We start from the raw sequence: 15,032 nt of genomic DNA, 5'->3' as shown, positions 1-15,032 counted from the left end.
ACCCTTATCCTACTCTTTTCCTCTTGTGATGTAGAGGTGAATCCAGGCCCTGCAGTGCCTAGCTCCACTCCTATTCCCCAGGCGCTCTCTTTTGATGACTTCTGTAACCGTAATAGCCTTGGTTTCATGCATGTTAACATTAGAAGCCTCCTCCCTAAGTTTGTTTTATTCACTGCTTTAGCACACTCTGCCAACCCGGATGTTCTAGCTGTGTCTGAATCTTGGTTTAGGAAGATGACCAAAAATTCTGAAATGTTCATCCCCAACTACAACATTTTCAGACAAGATATAAATGCCAAAGTGGGCGGTGTTGCAATCTACTGCAAAGATAGCCTGCAGAGTTCTGTCCTACTATCCAGGTCTGTACCCAAACAATTTGAAATTCTACTTTTAAAAATCCACCTCTCTAAAAATAAGTCTCTCACTGTTGCCGCCTGCTATAGACCTCCCTCTGCCCCCAGCTGTGCTCTGGACACCATATGTGAACTGATTGCCCCCCATCTATCTTCAGAGCTCGTGCTGCTGGGCGACCTAAACTGGAACATGCTTAACACCCCAGCCATCCTACAATCTAAGCTTAATGCCCTCAATCAATTATCAATGAACCTACCAGGTACCTCCCCAAAGCCGTAAACACGGGCACCCTCATAGATATCATCCTAACCAACTTGCCCTCTAAATACACCTCTGCTGTCTTCAACCAAGATCTCAGCAATCATTGCCTCATTGCCTGCATCCGTAATGGGTCAGCGGTCAAACGACCTCCACTCATCACTGTCAAACGCTCCCTGAAACACTTCAGTGAGCAGGCCTTTCTAATCGACCTGGCCGGGGTATCCTGGAAGGATATTGATCTCATCCCGTCAGTAGAGGATGCCTGGTTATTTTTTTTAAATGCCTTCCCTAACCATCTTAAATAAGCATGCCCCATTCAAGAAATGTAGAACCAGATATAGCCCTTGGTTCTCCCCAGAACTGACTGCCCTTAACCAACACAAAAACATCCTATGGCGTTCTGCATTAGCATCGAACAGCCCCCGTGATATGCAGCTTTTCAGGGAAGCTAGAAACCAATATACACAGGCAGTTAGAAAAGCCAAGGCTAGCTTTTTCAAGCAGAAATTTGCTTCCTGTAACACTAACTCAAAGTTCTGGGACACTAAAGTCCATGGAGAATAAGAACACCTCCTCCCAGCTGCCCACTGCACTGAAGATGGGAAACACTGTCACCACTGATAAATCCACTATAATTGAGAATTTCAATAAGCGTTTTTCTAGGGCTGGTCATGCTTCCCACCTGGCTACCCCTAGCCCGGTCAACAGCACTGCACCCCCCACAGCAACTCGCCCAAGCCTTCCCCATTTCTCCTTCTCCCAAATCCAGTCAGCTGATGTTCTGAAGGAGCTGCAAAATCTGTACCCCTACAAATCAGCCGGGCTAGACAATCTGGACCCTTTCTTTCTAAAATGATCTGCCGAAATTGTTGCCACCCCTATTACTAGTCTGTTCAACCTCTCTTTCATGTGGTCTGGGATTCCCAAAGATTGGAAAGCAGCTGCGGTCATCCCCCTCTTCAAAGGGGGGGACACTCTTGACCCCAACTGCTACAGACCTATATCTATCCTACCCTGCCCTTTTTAAGGTCTTCGAAAGCCAAGTCAACAAACAGATTACCGACCATTTCGAATCTCACCATACCCTCTCTGCTATGCAATCTGGTTTCAGAACTGGTCATGGGTGCACCTCAGCCACGCTTAAGGTCCTAAATGATATCTTAAGAGCCATCGATAAGAAACATTACTGTGCAGCCGTATTCATTGATCTGGCCAAGGCTTTCAACTCTGTCAATCACCACATCCTCATCGGCAGACTCGACAGCCTTGGTTTCTCACATGATTGCCTCGCCTGGTTCACCAACTACTTCTCTGAAAGAGTTCAGTGTGTCAAATCGAAGGGCCTGTTGTCCGGACCTCTGGCAATCTCTATGGGGGTGACACAGGGTTCAATTCTTGGACCGACTCTCTTCTCTGTATACATCAATGATGTCGCTCTTGCTGCTGGTGAGTCTCTGATCCACCTCTACGCAGACGACCACATTCTGTATACTTCTGGCCCTTCTTTGGACACTGTGTTAACAACCCTCCAGGCAAGCTTCAATGCCATACAACTCTCCTTCCGTGGCCTCCAATTGCTCTTAAATACAAGTAAAACTAAATGCATGCTCTTCAACCGATCGCTGCCTGCACCTGCCCGCCTGTCCAACATCACTACTCTGGACGGCTCTGACTTAGAATACGTGGACAACAACAAATACCTAGGTGTCTGGTTAGACTGTAAACTCTCCTTCCAGACTCACATTAAGCATCTCCAATCCAAAATTAAATCTAGAATTGTCTTCCTATATCGCAACAAAGCATCCTTCACTCATGCTGCCAAACATACCCTCGTAAAACTGACCATCCTACCGATCCTTGACTTCGGCGATGTCATTTACAGAATAGCCTCCAATACCCTACTCAACAAATTGGATGCAGTCTATCACAGTGCCATCCGTTTTGTCACCAAAGCCCCATATACTACCTACCATTGCGACCTGTACGCTCTCGTTGGCTGGCCCTCGCTTCATACTCGTTGCCAAACCCACTGGCTCCATGCCATCTACAAGACACTGCTAGGTAAAGTCCCCCTTATCTCAGCTCGCTGGTCACCATAGCATCACCCACCTGTAGCACGCGCTCCAGCAGGTATCTCTCTGGTCACCCCCAAAACCAATTCTTTCTTTGGCCGCCTCTCCTTCCAGTTCTCTGCTGCCAATGACTGGAACAAATTACAAAAATCTCTGAAACTGGAAACATCTCCCTCACTAGCTTTAAGCACCAGCTGTCAGAGCAGCTCACAGATTACTGCACCTGTACATAGCCCATCTATAATTTAGCCCAAACAACTGCCTCTTTCCCTACTGTATTTATTTTATTTATTTATTTTGCTCCTTTGCATCCCTATTATTTGTATTTCTACTTTGCACATTCTTCCACTGCAAATCTACCATGCCAGTGTTTAACTTGCTATATTGTATTTACTTTGCTACCATGGCCTTTTTTTTTGCCTTTACCTCCCTTATCATACCTCATTTGCTCACATCGTATATAGACTTGTTTCTACTGTATTATTGACTGTATGCTTGTTTTACTCCATGTGTAACTCTGTGTCGTTGTATGTGTCGAACTGCTTTGCTTTATCTTGGCCAGGTCGCAATTGTAAATGAGAACTTGTTCTCAACTGTCCTACCTGGTTAAATAAAGGTTAAATATTTGTTTTGTTGTTGACTGGGGAAGGGCTGATCCAGATGAGTGATTTACATCTCACTAATGTGTGGAATGAGCCTGGGCCACTACTTAAGCAAGCTGGAAACTCCCTGGAGTTTCCTGTAATATTTCCTATCGTCATGGTACACACAAACTTACATGTCGAGATGTTGGGCAATTCCACGGTTACGACATTGCACTGGTACTTAGATTTTTCACTTAAAATGTATGCCAAACAAAAAACATTGATTTAAAAGTTTAACAAACCATAGAACTCTATGCTAGTGATGGGGGAGGGGGAATAAATAGTTAGATATTAAAATATAATTTTTTATATATTGTATCGCTTTGACTCGCAATATTATTTTAGCGCTAGTTGGCTTTACTTGCACCAAAACTCAGTATTTTTGCTTCATAGCTTGTTCTCAACTTTTAGAAATCCAATTTTGTTTTCAGGACCTTTTATTTCCATGACTGATCAAAACATGTTTTCTCATGTCCCACTGCAGCAGATATGGTGAGCAACATGTTTAGAACAACGAATCGCAGTAAAATCACTATCAAATCGCAATACATATATAATCATGAGAATTGCAATACATATCATATTGGCACCTAAGTATTGTGATATTGTATCGTGAGGTCCCTGGCAATTCCCAGCCCTGCTCTGCACAAGGACTAATTTTAACAATTAAAACACAACAATATCCATGTGAGCCAAATGGCTGACATTTTAATTTGTTTTATGGGACAATTCAATTTGGGTTGTCTTGTGCGATCAATGTTTGTTGTCTGGATTCCCCTGAAGTCTTTGCACCAACAATTTAATCCCCTTAACATTTTTAAGCCATATTTTGAGACATTGTCTAAATGTTTGAGATAGTTACCCAGGGATATTCCTGGGTAACTAACACAGAAAATGTCTGCATGCCGGCTCTAGTATGTGTGCTATAGGTGGAACACACATTATAAATGGTTTCTGGTAAATAGGGTGTTTTTTGGACTTTGTTCTCTCTGAAGGAGCCAAGGGATGTCAGAGACAGAACTGGTTAGACTACTTATTGCCCCAAGGCATTAAGTTTGGAGCAGGCTGGTGTGACAGATTAGATGGACAGGTCTTTATTATTATTGTCTTTGCTGTATTGTTCGATTAGAGCAAGGGGCTGGGCTTCAGACATGACTGGACAGTGTTGGGGTTCTAATAATGGCATCCCGTGATATGTGGTTGTTTTCCCAATCTGTCATTCAGCCTGTTTTGTTCTGTTTACTACCAGAGTCGTTCCATTTCATTTCAGCAAGTGATGTTACCCACCATCTCAGATTGTTATGAAATTGTTTCTGTAGTTAGAAACAAGTAAGATTGTTTCAGGAATGCCATTCTTTTGTTGACATTTTCTCTGAGAAATGAAGCTAATTGATTGCATCCAAATTGGCCCTTTTGAATTAATAAGATTCAGATAATATTAAATATAGTACCAAACATCTGAAATGGACCAAACATTGAAAAATTTGTGAGGAATCCCCTAAAATGGTCAAAAGCCAGCCACGGTGTGGTTATCTTCATAATTCAAGCCAGTCCTGTCACATGTTAGGCTTGATGGGAACTAGACACGGTCAGTCAGTTCAACAGGATTTACATGAATTACACCAGGAGAACGATTTTCAACGATAATATAATGTGCCACTTTGTGTAGACTGGTGACTCAAATGACACGACTCATTACACATAACTATACTGACAAACGGGAATTAATTATCTATAGTTCATCTCATGCAGTATTCTTGTAAATCTTTATGGTGTCATACAACGTGTCATAGCCATTGTCTGTCTTCCACCACCTCTCTCTGTCTTTCTAGGCATCTCGGCGACTATGGACATGCTTGTGTGGAAACATTCTTTTCTTCTACAACAACACCAATGACAATTATGTGAGTTAACTGGAAGTAATGGGCAAGAGAAGGGGCCTACGATGGGACAAGTGGGACATCAGATGGAAGAAAGCTCAGTGGTCGATGTATTGGGGTGGTGGCCACTCCCATTTGTCACTGAATACTCATTTGTGTGTGTTTTCAACAGTATGTGGAGAAACTAGAGCTCCGTGGCCCCATCTCCTTGACTGATGACTGCAATCGGGACAGAAACCTGGAGGCAGCCAGACTCATCCTGCGTATGGAGGATGGGGAGATCAAAATCACTGTAAGGACATGGATGACTATTTTCCTTTTTGTTTTGCATTACTATTGTTTAATTAATGGGTTTTTTCCTTCACTCTACAGGCCCCAAGTCTAGAGGCTCGAGAACTATGGAAAGGTTTCATCTACTCTGTAGTTGAGGTTAGTGAAACATGATACAGCTAATTCACTATCATACCACATATGGCTCAGTAGGCTAGTTTTCCTGGTAATATCTGGTCAGTAAACTGAGAATAATTTATTTTATCTCATGGTTCAAGCCCTGCTTATCTCCAGTCTTGGCAGGGATTATAAGAACACTTATCAAGTCAGTTATTATGTTTTATGCCCCCTTTTTCGCCCCAATTTTGTGATATCCAATCACGATCTTGTCTCATCGTTGCAACTCCCCTAACGTGCTCGGGAGAGGTGAAGGTCGAGTTATGCATCCTAAGCCACGCTTCTTAACACTCTCACGTAACCAGGAAGCCAGCTGCACCAATGTGTCGGATGAAACGGTGTTCAACTGACGACCCAAGTCAGCCTGCAGGCGCCCTATGGGACTCCCAGTCACGGCCGGTTGGGACACCGCCTGGGATCGAACCCCAGGCTGTAGTGACGCTCCAACACTGCGATACAGTGCCTTAAAGTGCTGCGTCACTTGGGAGGCCCCAAATCACACTTTTATGATTACACATTTTTAATTAAGCCTGATCTTTCTCTTTCCTACCCTATTTTTTTTTACTTTCGTCTTGGCTCGCTTCCCATCTCTCAAGCTGTCTGTCTCACTGGCATGCACGGACAGTATAATATCATGCCATATATTTATTGGTGTTATATAATTATCTGTCTGTGGGGAATTTGATGAAACTGCATTGGTAACAATGGCATAATGGCACACAGCTTAGTCAATATTGCCTCAAACATTTCCAGTGTTTTATGGCCTTTGGTCTAAATGATGGTAAATACTCCTTGTGTCTCTCCCTCCAGCTGTCAGTGCCAAGCTCACTCAACCTGCTGCCAGGCCAGATCCACATGATGAGAGAGACGGTAGAGACCGAGAGGGAGAGACTGAAGACCCTGTCCCCTACCCCTGCGGCAGCATCCAGCTCCAACCTTTACCTCAGCCTCGTAGGGGACATGCCTGCGTGAGTGTCCTATATATACATTAGAAATCTAGGGGACAAAGGTGCTGGTAGCCAGAGGTTTACACTGGGCTGTTTACTGGTGTCTGGCTAGCTCTGTTTGCCCAATTTTCTTCTACTGTTCAGATGTGTTATATGTGGATGTTCTATGTGCAGGTGTTTTCAGCCCGTGTCTCGTACAGAGGCAGAGATGACTTTGGAGAGACACTCTGACTGTGGGAACCTGCTGATTCGGCCTAGCAGGGATGGCGCCTCATTGGCTGTCACCACTCGACAGGACCTCAATGGGTACACTCCCATTCCCCTCAATTCCTGACAGTGTTGTCTACAGTTCAATCAAAGAAAATACACGTCACATGATAGTTTGATTAATAGTCCATCAAAGCAACACATGCTGAATCAAGTGAAGGAAAGCCTGTACTTATTTGTTCATGTGACAGATTTCTTCTAATGAATTAATGTGTCACTCATTGATACTCTCTCTTCTGGCAGGTCTGTGTTCAGACACTATCGAGTGACCAGGAAACATGACGGAGGATACGCCATCGATGTAGATACTCCAGTGAGTGTTTCAAACGGATTCCTGAATCATTATTCCTGCTTCCTCGTTGCTGAATACACCTGCTTGTCCACTGCCACACACAACACTTTAAACACAGTACTTTAAACAGATTATTTTATTTTAAAGTTATTTTCTTTATGGCAGTTAACTATTTCACTTTTCCTCATTCTAAACTTATGAATGGGAATTCTCATTATGACCCTGGAGAGGTATTGAACCTCAGGTTAACCCAATGTGAAGGAGTGATAAGGAAGACATTGATGAAATATTCTGCAGGTAGTCACAGGACAACAAACCATAAGATTGTCTTTGCCTGCCCCTGTTTTCTCCTGGAAAAACAGACAAATCAATCACTGTGATAATACATCTTACCTTTATTGGTGCTTTTTGATGTTGTGACCTGCATAATGCCTTAGTTCTGCTTTAGCCAATCTCTGAGCACTTTTCTCTGATTTCTGGCACAGAGTGCGTGGTAAATGTTTCATATTGACAGTCTGGGCCATATTGACAGTGGGCCATAAATGGGCCATATTGACAGTCTTTTCAGCTGTTTCACTGTATTTCCAGTATGAGGTGGTGTGTGCAGAATGTTAATGATGGTTCTGCCTGTAGATCTTCTGTGCCACACTGCATGATGTCATAAACTGTCTGGTGGACAAGACTGATGGAACTCTGACACCCTTCATTATGGAAGGACCGTACGAAGAGCGCATCAGTAAGATGGAGCACATAGCACTTACTACTGCTCTCTTTCATTCGCTCTTACATTCTCTTTTACATTCTCCCTGTTTTCCCCTCTGTGTTTCTGTTCATTGTCCATCATGAGTTAAGTAATGCTCTGGCTAATCGGTCATGGTCAACATTCATGCCCTCTGTCTCCCTAGCGTTTTTTCAGGCAAATGAGGAGAATGGAGAGAGTCTGCAGTGTGTCCCCAGTACTCCCATACCCCCTGTGCCAGTCCCTGCTCTACCTCCCAAACCAGGTATATACATACCTACCTTACTGGGACCTCCTTGACCCTGTTAACAAACACACCTACACCTTTACAATGTCGCCAAATGCACTTGACCACTTATAGCTCTCATTCATATTAGGAATTAGAGGTAGTTCCCACTAACAAACATTTTTTAGACAAGACAGATAGTCCATTTGCGTCATGTAGACGCTATCTGACGTAAGACCATGGGAAAGGATCTGATCTCAGGTCAACTTCTATCTCAAGCTTCAAATGATCTATGTTTTGCCTTAGTAATGAACAGATTCAATGAATTATGCTGAAGAAGAGGTAAAAGGAATATTGTGTTTTAATCCCAGGTCCAAGAGGGCGTGTACCAACTCCAGAGCCTGAGTCAGATACAAGAGTGTGCCTTGACCTCAATGATACCCGTGAGTACTATCCTTTGTCCCGCTCCCCTCTGTCTTCAAACGCACTTCAAGTATTATTTAATTTCCAAGAATGATTTAATTTCTCACCCTCTGTTGCTATTCTTGTCTGTGTGCTTTTCCAGAGAAAGAAAAGAAAGACACTACTTTGCAGCCTGCTCACCTCTCTCAGACTCCTCCCACACGCTTTCGTCTGCCAGGTGAGTCCCACTCTCTTAAAACTACTGGTACCGTACTAATCTAACAACTTCAGACCAAGGTTATTGTAGTAAACAAAAAATGAAATTGGAAAAAATACTTTTTTGTAAACTGCAGTGGTGGAAATAGTACCCAATTGTCATACTTGAGTAAAAGTAAAGATGCATTAATAGAAAAAGTGAAAGTCACCCAGCAAAATCCTACTTGAGTAAAAGTACTTTTAAAAAAGGGCTTTAAATATACTTAAGTATCAAAAGTATAAATCATTTCAAATTCCTTCAATTAAAGACTGCACCATTTTTCTTTTTTATATATGGATAGCCAGAGGCACTTTACAAACAAAGCATGTGTTCAGTGAGTCTGCCAGATCAGAGGCAGTAGGGATGACCGGGGGATGGTCTCTTGATAAGTGTGTGAATTAGACCATTTTCCTGTCCTGCTAAGCGTTCAAAATGTAATGTGTACTTTTGGGTGTCCGTATAAATGTATGGACTGAAAAGTACATCATTTTCTTTTGGAATAAAGTAAAAAATAGTAGTGCAGAACCAAAGTAACTACTGAAGTACTTTACACCACTGGTAAACTGAAATCAAATTAAAACATTTTGTAAAACTATACTGAAACTTATCTTTGACTATAAAATAAAAACCATCAGAAATTGCTGTTTATTTTTTTATATACACTGCTCAAAAAAATAAAGGGAACACTTAAACAACACAATGTAACTCCAAGTCAATCACACTTCTGTGAAATCAAACTGTCCACTTAGGAAGCAACACTGATTGACAATAAATTTCACATGCTGTTGTGCAAATGGAATAGACAACAGGTGGAAATTATAGGCAATTAGCAAGACACCCCCAATAAAGGAGTGGTTCTGCAGGTGATGACCACAGACCCCTTCTCAGTTCCTATGCTTTCTGGCTGATGTTTTGGTCACTTTTGAATGCTGGCGGTGCTTTCGCTCTAGTGGTAGCATGAGACGGAGTCTACAACCCACACAAGTGGCTCAGGTAGTGCAGCTCATCCAGGATGGCTGTGGCAAGGTTTGCTGTGTCTGTCAGCGTAGTGTCCAGAGCATGGAGGCGCTACCAGGAGACAGGCCAGTACATCAGGAGGCCGTAGGAGGGCAACAACCCAGCAGCAGGACCGCTACCTCCACCTTTGTGCAAGGAGGAGCAGTGCCAGAGCCCTGCAAAATGACCTCCAGCAGGCCACAAATATGCATGTGTCTGCTCAAACGGTCAGAAACAGACTCCATGAGGGTGGTATGAGGGCCCGACGTCCACAGGTGGGGGTTGTGCTTACAGCCCAACACCGTGCAGGACGTTTGGCATTTGCCAGAGAACACCAAGATTGGCAAATTCGCCACTGGCGCCCTGTGCTCTTCACAGATGAAAGCAGGTTCACACTGAGCACATGTGACAGACGTGACAGTCTGGAGACGCCGTGGAGAACGTTCTGCTGCCTGCAACATCCTCCAGCATGACCGGTTTGGTGGTGGGTCAGTCATGGTATGGGGTGGCATTTCTTTGGGGGGGCGCACAGCCCTCCATGTGCTCGCCAGAGGTAGCCTGGCTGCCGTTAGGTACCGAGATGAGATCCTCAGACCCCTTGTGAGACCATATGCTGGTGCGGTTGGCCCTGGGTTCCTCCTAATGCAAGACCATGCTAGACCTCACGTGGAGGCCACACTCACTACTGAGCCTCATTTCGACTTGTTTAAAGGACATTACATCAAAGTTGGATCAGCCTGTAGTGTAGTTTTCCACTTTAATTTTGAGTGTGACTCCAAATCCAGACCTTCATGGGTTGATAAATTTGATTTCCATTTTTGTGTGATTTTGTTGTCAGCACATTCAACTATGTAAAGAAAAAAGTATTTAATCAGAATATTTCATTCAGATCTAGGATGTGTTATTTTAGTGTTCCCTTTATTTTTTTTGAGCAGTGTATATTTTTGAATTTTTTGGCAAATCAAATTGGGTTTTCAAGCTTTTTTGTCATTTGGTTTTTGAGCTTCTGATTCTGGCAGGTAAATGCTGCCAGTAGATGGCAATGTTTCAAATAAGCCTAGCTTGTGTATCACTCACTAGCTATCACCAGAGAAGATGAGGCGAAGCGAGAGGATTACGTCTGCCCAAAATCTTTCCCTGCAAGATAAGCAGACGTGTTTGCATGGAGGTGTATGAGTGTCAAATTACTTGAGGCTTATTTAGTTAAATAGAGTCATGTTTAGGTTGTTACGTCCTTTGAGGAAAAACTACTTATTTCTAACTGTTCACATGCGTATCTGCCCTCTCATTGGCTAGAATGATCCCACCTGATCTCGTCTCCATCTTTGAGGACATGCATTTTCATTGTTAGAGCGGTTACTTGAGCTATTATATTGACAAGATGTTCATCTTTGCTATCACTATCGAACAACAGGAAAGAAATGTGAAGCAGAGTCTGTAAAGAAAGCAATACACCCTCTTTTTTTTTCTGATCAGGGCCACTCTGGTCTGCTTATTGCCTCCCACCCCACTGAGGGTGTTCCCCAGAGCTAATCATCTCGCTAGCTATTTTTTTCTGGTTGGGGCGTGGCCACTCCAGTCTGCTCACTGCCCCAACCAGAAAAAAATTGGAGAGCCCTGCTATAGGCCTACAACACATATGATCCTAGCCTCCCATGCATAGGCTACTTTCTGTCTCTAACACTGAAACTAAATATATAAATGTTTTTATCAAACTGAAACTAAATAAAAACTAGTAAATCTGAAAACTAACTGAATATACTGGACTTGCTAAATGTACAGTAGCCCTTATCTAGCTAAACACTCATTCAAATAACTCTGAGAAGCAGGGTGCCTTTTTTGGAAATGTACTTGAATCAGTGTGAAACTGCCATAAACAACAAAAGTACATGTTTTCAGTAGTACAGTAGTATAGAGCACAGAATGTCTTTCACAATAACTGTACGAAATAAGGAATAAGAGTACTCAATCTAAAGCCGAATATAAAATAAAATCGCTAGAATGCAACTCAATGCTTGATATTGCTCAGCTAGGTGTCCCTAGGGAGAAATAGTGTTGAAGCTAATGCAAAGTAGCTAACAGCAAACTCCATTTTCATGTTTCAGTAAAATAATAATTATGTGAAACATTTGTCATGTGTTAATAAACAAATGTACTTGCAGACATTGTCATACAATCCTTAAACATCCTTTATAAGCTTTGTAACTACTGTCACATTTTACACATTGCTTCACTTCTGAAACTGCTTTCTGTCACATGACACAAACAGGTTAATTCTACACTGCTGCATTTAAACTGCCTCTAGGGGGCGCCAAACAACTCACATGTCCAGAACACTGAATTTTGAAATAAACGAATAGAGATGAAGACAAATATATAAAATCACAACTATAATAACCTAGCCTCAGCCATTAACTGAAAAATATTTAATGAACTATGTACTTGAAACACGTAGAGGAGCAAGGTTTTGAAACATTGTGTTTTATGTTTTAGTGATGCCCCGTCAGACCCCCCATTTGCCCCATCAAACATCTCTGCCAAGTGAAGTGCTGCTCAGCTCTGGTGAGCAGCCTATTTTCTTGCCTTCTGCGGTCTTGCAAAGACAAAAAAAAGTGTAACATTGTTTTCGCGGTCTTAGTAGATACAGTGGATTTGGAAAGTATTCATACCCCTTGACCTCTTCCACATTTTGTTACGTTAATTAAAGACTTATTCTAAAATGGTTTAAATATTTTTCTCCCCTCATAAATCTACACACAATACCCCATAATACCAAAGTGAAAAGTTTTTATTAAATGTTAGCAAATGTATTGAAAATGAAAAACAGATCTTATTTACAGAAGTTTCAGACCCTTTGCTATGAAACTTGAAATTGAGTTCCGGTGCATCCTGTTTCCATTGATCATCCTTGATGTTTTTACAACTTGATTGGAGTACACCTGTGGTCAGGTCAATTGATTAGATATGATTTGGAAAGGCACACACCGGTCTATATAAGGTCCCATAGTTGACCATGCATGTCAGAGCAATAACCAAGCCATGAGGTCGAATAAATTGTCTGTAGAGCTCCAAGACAGGATTGTGTCGAGGCACAGATCTGGGGAAGGGTACCAAAACATTTCTGCAGCATTGAAGGTCCCCAAGAACAAGTTCCCGAAGAAGTTTGGAACCACCAAGACTCTTCCTAGAGCTGGCCACCCAGCCAAACTGAGCAATCGGAGAAGGGCCTTGGTCAGGGAAGTGAACAAGAACCCTATGGTCACTCTGACAGAGTTCCTCTGTGGAGAGGGGAGAACCTTTCAGAAGGAGGACAATCTCTGTAGCACTCCAGCAATCAGGCCTATATGGTAGTGGCCAGACAGAAGCCCTCCTCAATAATTAGGCACATAACCGCCCGCTTGGAGTTTGCCATAAGGCACCTATAGACACTCAGACCATGAGAAACAAGATTCTCTGGCCTGATTAAACCAAGATTTAACTATTTGGCCTGAATGCCAAGCGTCACGTCTGGCACCATCCCTACGGTGAAGCGTGGTTGCAGCATCCTGCTGTGGAGATGTTTTTCAGCTGCAGGGACTGGGAGACTAGTCAGGATCAAGGGAAAGATGAATGGAGCAAAGTACAGAGACCATTGATGAAAATCTGCTCAGTACCTCAGACTGGGGCCAAGGTTTACCTTCCAACAGGACAATGACCCTAAGCACACAGCCAAGACAACGCAGGAGTGGTTTCGGGACATGTCCTTGAGTGTCCCAGCCAGAGCGCGGACTTGGAACCAATCGAACACCTCTAGAGAGACCTGAAAGATAGCTGTACAGCGACACTCCCCATCCAAACTGACACAGCTTGAGAGGATCTGCAGAGTAGAAATGGGAGAAACTCCCCAAATACAGGTGTGCCAAGCTTGTAGCGTCATACCCAAGAAGACTCAAGGCTGTAATCGCTGCCAAAGGTACTTCAACAAAGTACTGAGTAAAGGGTCTGAATACTTATGTAAATGTTACCTATTTTGTATACATTTGCAAAAATGTCAACTTGTTTTTGCTTTGTCATTATGGGGTATTGTGTGTAGATTGATGAGGGGCGAAACTATTTAAGCAATTTTAGAATAAGGCTGAAATGTAACAAAATGTGGAAAAAGTCAAGGGGTCTAAATACTTTCCGAATGCACTGTATCTCATTTTATAAGGCAGTCGACATGCATTTAAAAAAAAAATACCTATCATGGCACCTTGAGGTGTTTTTGTCTTGTGTGTTTATTTTTTAGGCTATCCACTGAATCTTCCCTTTGGGAATCAGTCAATGAAATTGTTTTCCCTTGTGTTGTAGGACCTGAGAGGAAGGCCCTGATGCCACCACTGGTGCCTTCTGTTCGTACACCTCGTACCTCCCACTCGACCTCCACAGATACCCCTGACATCACTGTGACTTCTGTCCCACCACATGCTGTGGCTCAGAGTAGGTCAACCATTTTGATTCTATTTCCTTTTTTACTATCTTGTCATTTAGAGTTCCATCCGTCTTGAATATGATTTAGAGGTAATCGCTCAGGGAACTTGTTGCGTATGTATTGTTGAAATGTAGATAAAACCATTCCAAAGTTAAATGCTTGTTTCTTGACTCTCTTGTTCCTTTCAGCCATATCTGAGGAGCTCAAGTTGAAGTTGGAGAAGAGGCGGGTGCAATAACAGTAACCTCTCCTGACAGCTTAGTCAACCAGCAAGTGGAAAAGCCTGCTACAGCAATGGCTTCACAACAAAATGGGGACACTCAACATGTCACTTTCTCTGGTAGACAGAGACATGAACCGTGTTTCCCTCTGTCAGACTCTGCCTCTGGGCTACTCTGGCCGCCTCCTCCCCTGGGCTGGGTGCCTGGGTCTCTCCCTGTTCCTTCTCAGCTGGGCTGTGTATGCTCAGACTCTAAGATGAATGCCTTATCGATTGCTCCTTCCTGTATCGCTTCATCCAAACCAGACAATAGCAAATTTAAGACTGTAAATCGGCATTTAATTGTCACATTCGCACCACGGTTGTTTTGTATATTTGCACATTTTTTGTATTAAATATAATCCAATAGACCTACAGTATCAATTCTAAACCTGTCAGTGTTTTTGTTTCTTTGTCGTTTTGACATGCTAAGGTATTCTATATTTATATTGATATACATTTGTCTCAATTCTACAACAGACTTTTGTCAAAGGCAATGAAGCCAATGTCTCCTGAATGAAATAAAAGAAATCAATGGTA

General features: G+C 42.7%; 1 protein-coding gene across 3 annotated transcripts in view; it reads left to right on the top strand.

Moving 5' to 3' along the window:
• The window catches only part of LOC139409207 (signal-transducing adaptor protein 2-like), a 22,561-nt gene extending 7,529 nt beyond the window's left edge, over positions 1–15,032 (top strand). For 2 of the 3 annotated variants that reach the window (XM_071154035.1, XM_071154036.1), the window contains exons 2-14: positions 5,164–5,235; positions 5,384–5,503; positions 5,584–5,640; positions 6,469–6,626; positions 6,780–6,911; positions 7,116–7,185; positions 7,798–7,900; positions 8,070–8,168; positions 8,501–8,572; positions 8,695–8,769; positions 12,277–12,345; positions 14,113–14,241; positions 14,422–15,032. In XM_071154035.1, the coding sequence (XP_071010136.1) occupies positions 5,164–5,235; positions 5,384–5,503; positions 5,584–5,640; positions 6,469–6,626; positions 6,780–6,911; positions 7,116–7,185; positions 7,798–7,900; positions 8,070–8,168; positions 8,501–8,572; positions 8,695–8,769; positions 12,277–12,345; positions 14,113–14,241; positions 14,422–14,471 (1,206 nt within the window). In that variant the 3' untranslated portion in view covers positions 14,472–15,032. The remainder of the gene's footprint in view (positions 1–5,163; positions 5,236–5,383; positions 5,504–5,583; positions 5,641–6,468; positions 6,627–6,779; positions 6,912–7,115; positions 7,186–7,797; positions 7,901–8,069; positions 8,169–8,500; positions 8,573–8,694; positions 8,770–12,276; positions 12,346–14,112; positions 14,242–14,421) is intronic. The other variant, XM_071154037.1, reaches the window with a different exon arrangement.

The sequence above is a fragment of the Oncorhynchus clarkii genome, chromosome 5, assembly GCF_045791955.1.
Source record: "Oncorhynchus clarkii lewisi isolate Uvic-CL-2024 chromosome 5, UVic_Ocla_1.0, whole genome shotgun sequence".
NCBI lineage: Eukaryota > Metazoa > Chordata > Actinopteri > Salmoniformes > Salmonidae > Oncorhynchus > Oncorhynchus clarkii.
The sequence above is the reverse complement of the archived record's forward strand: the minus strand, read 5'-3'. Positions and strand labels throughout refer to the sequence as shown.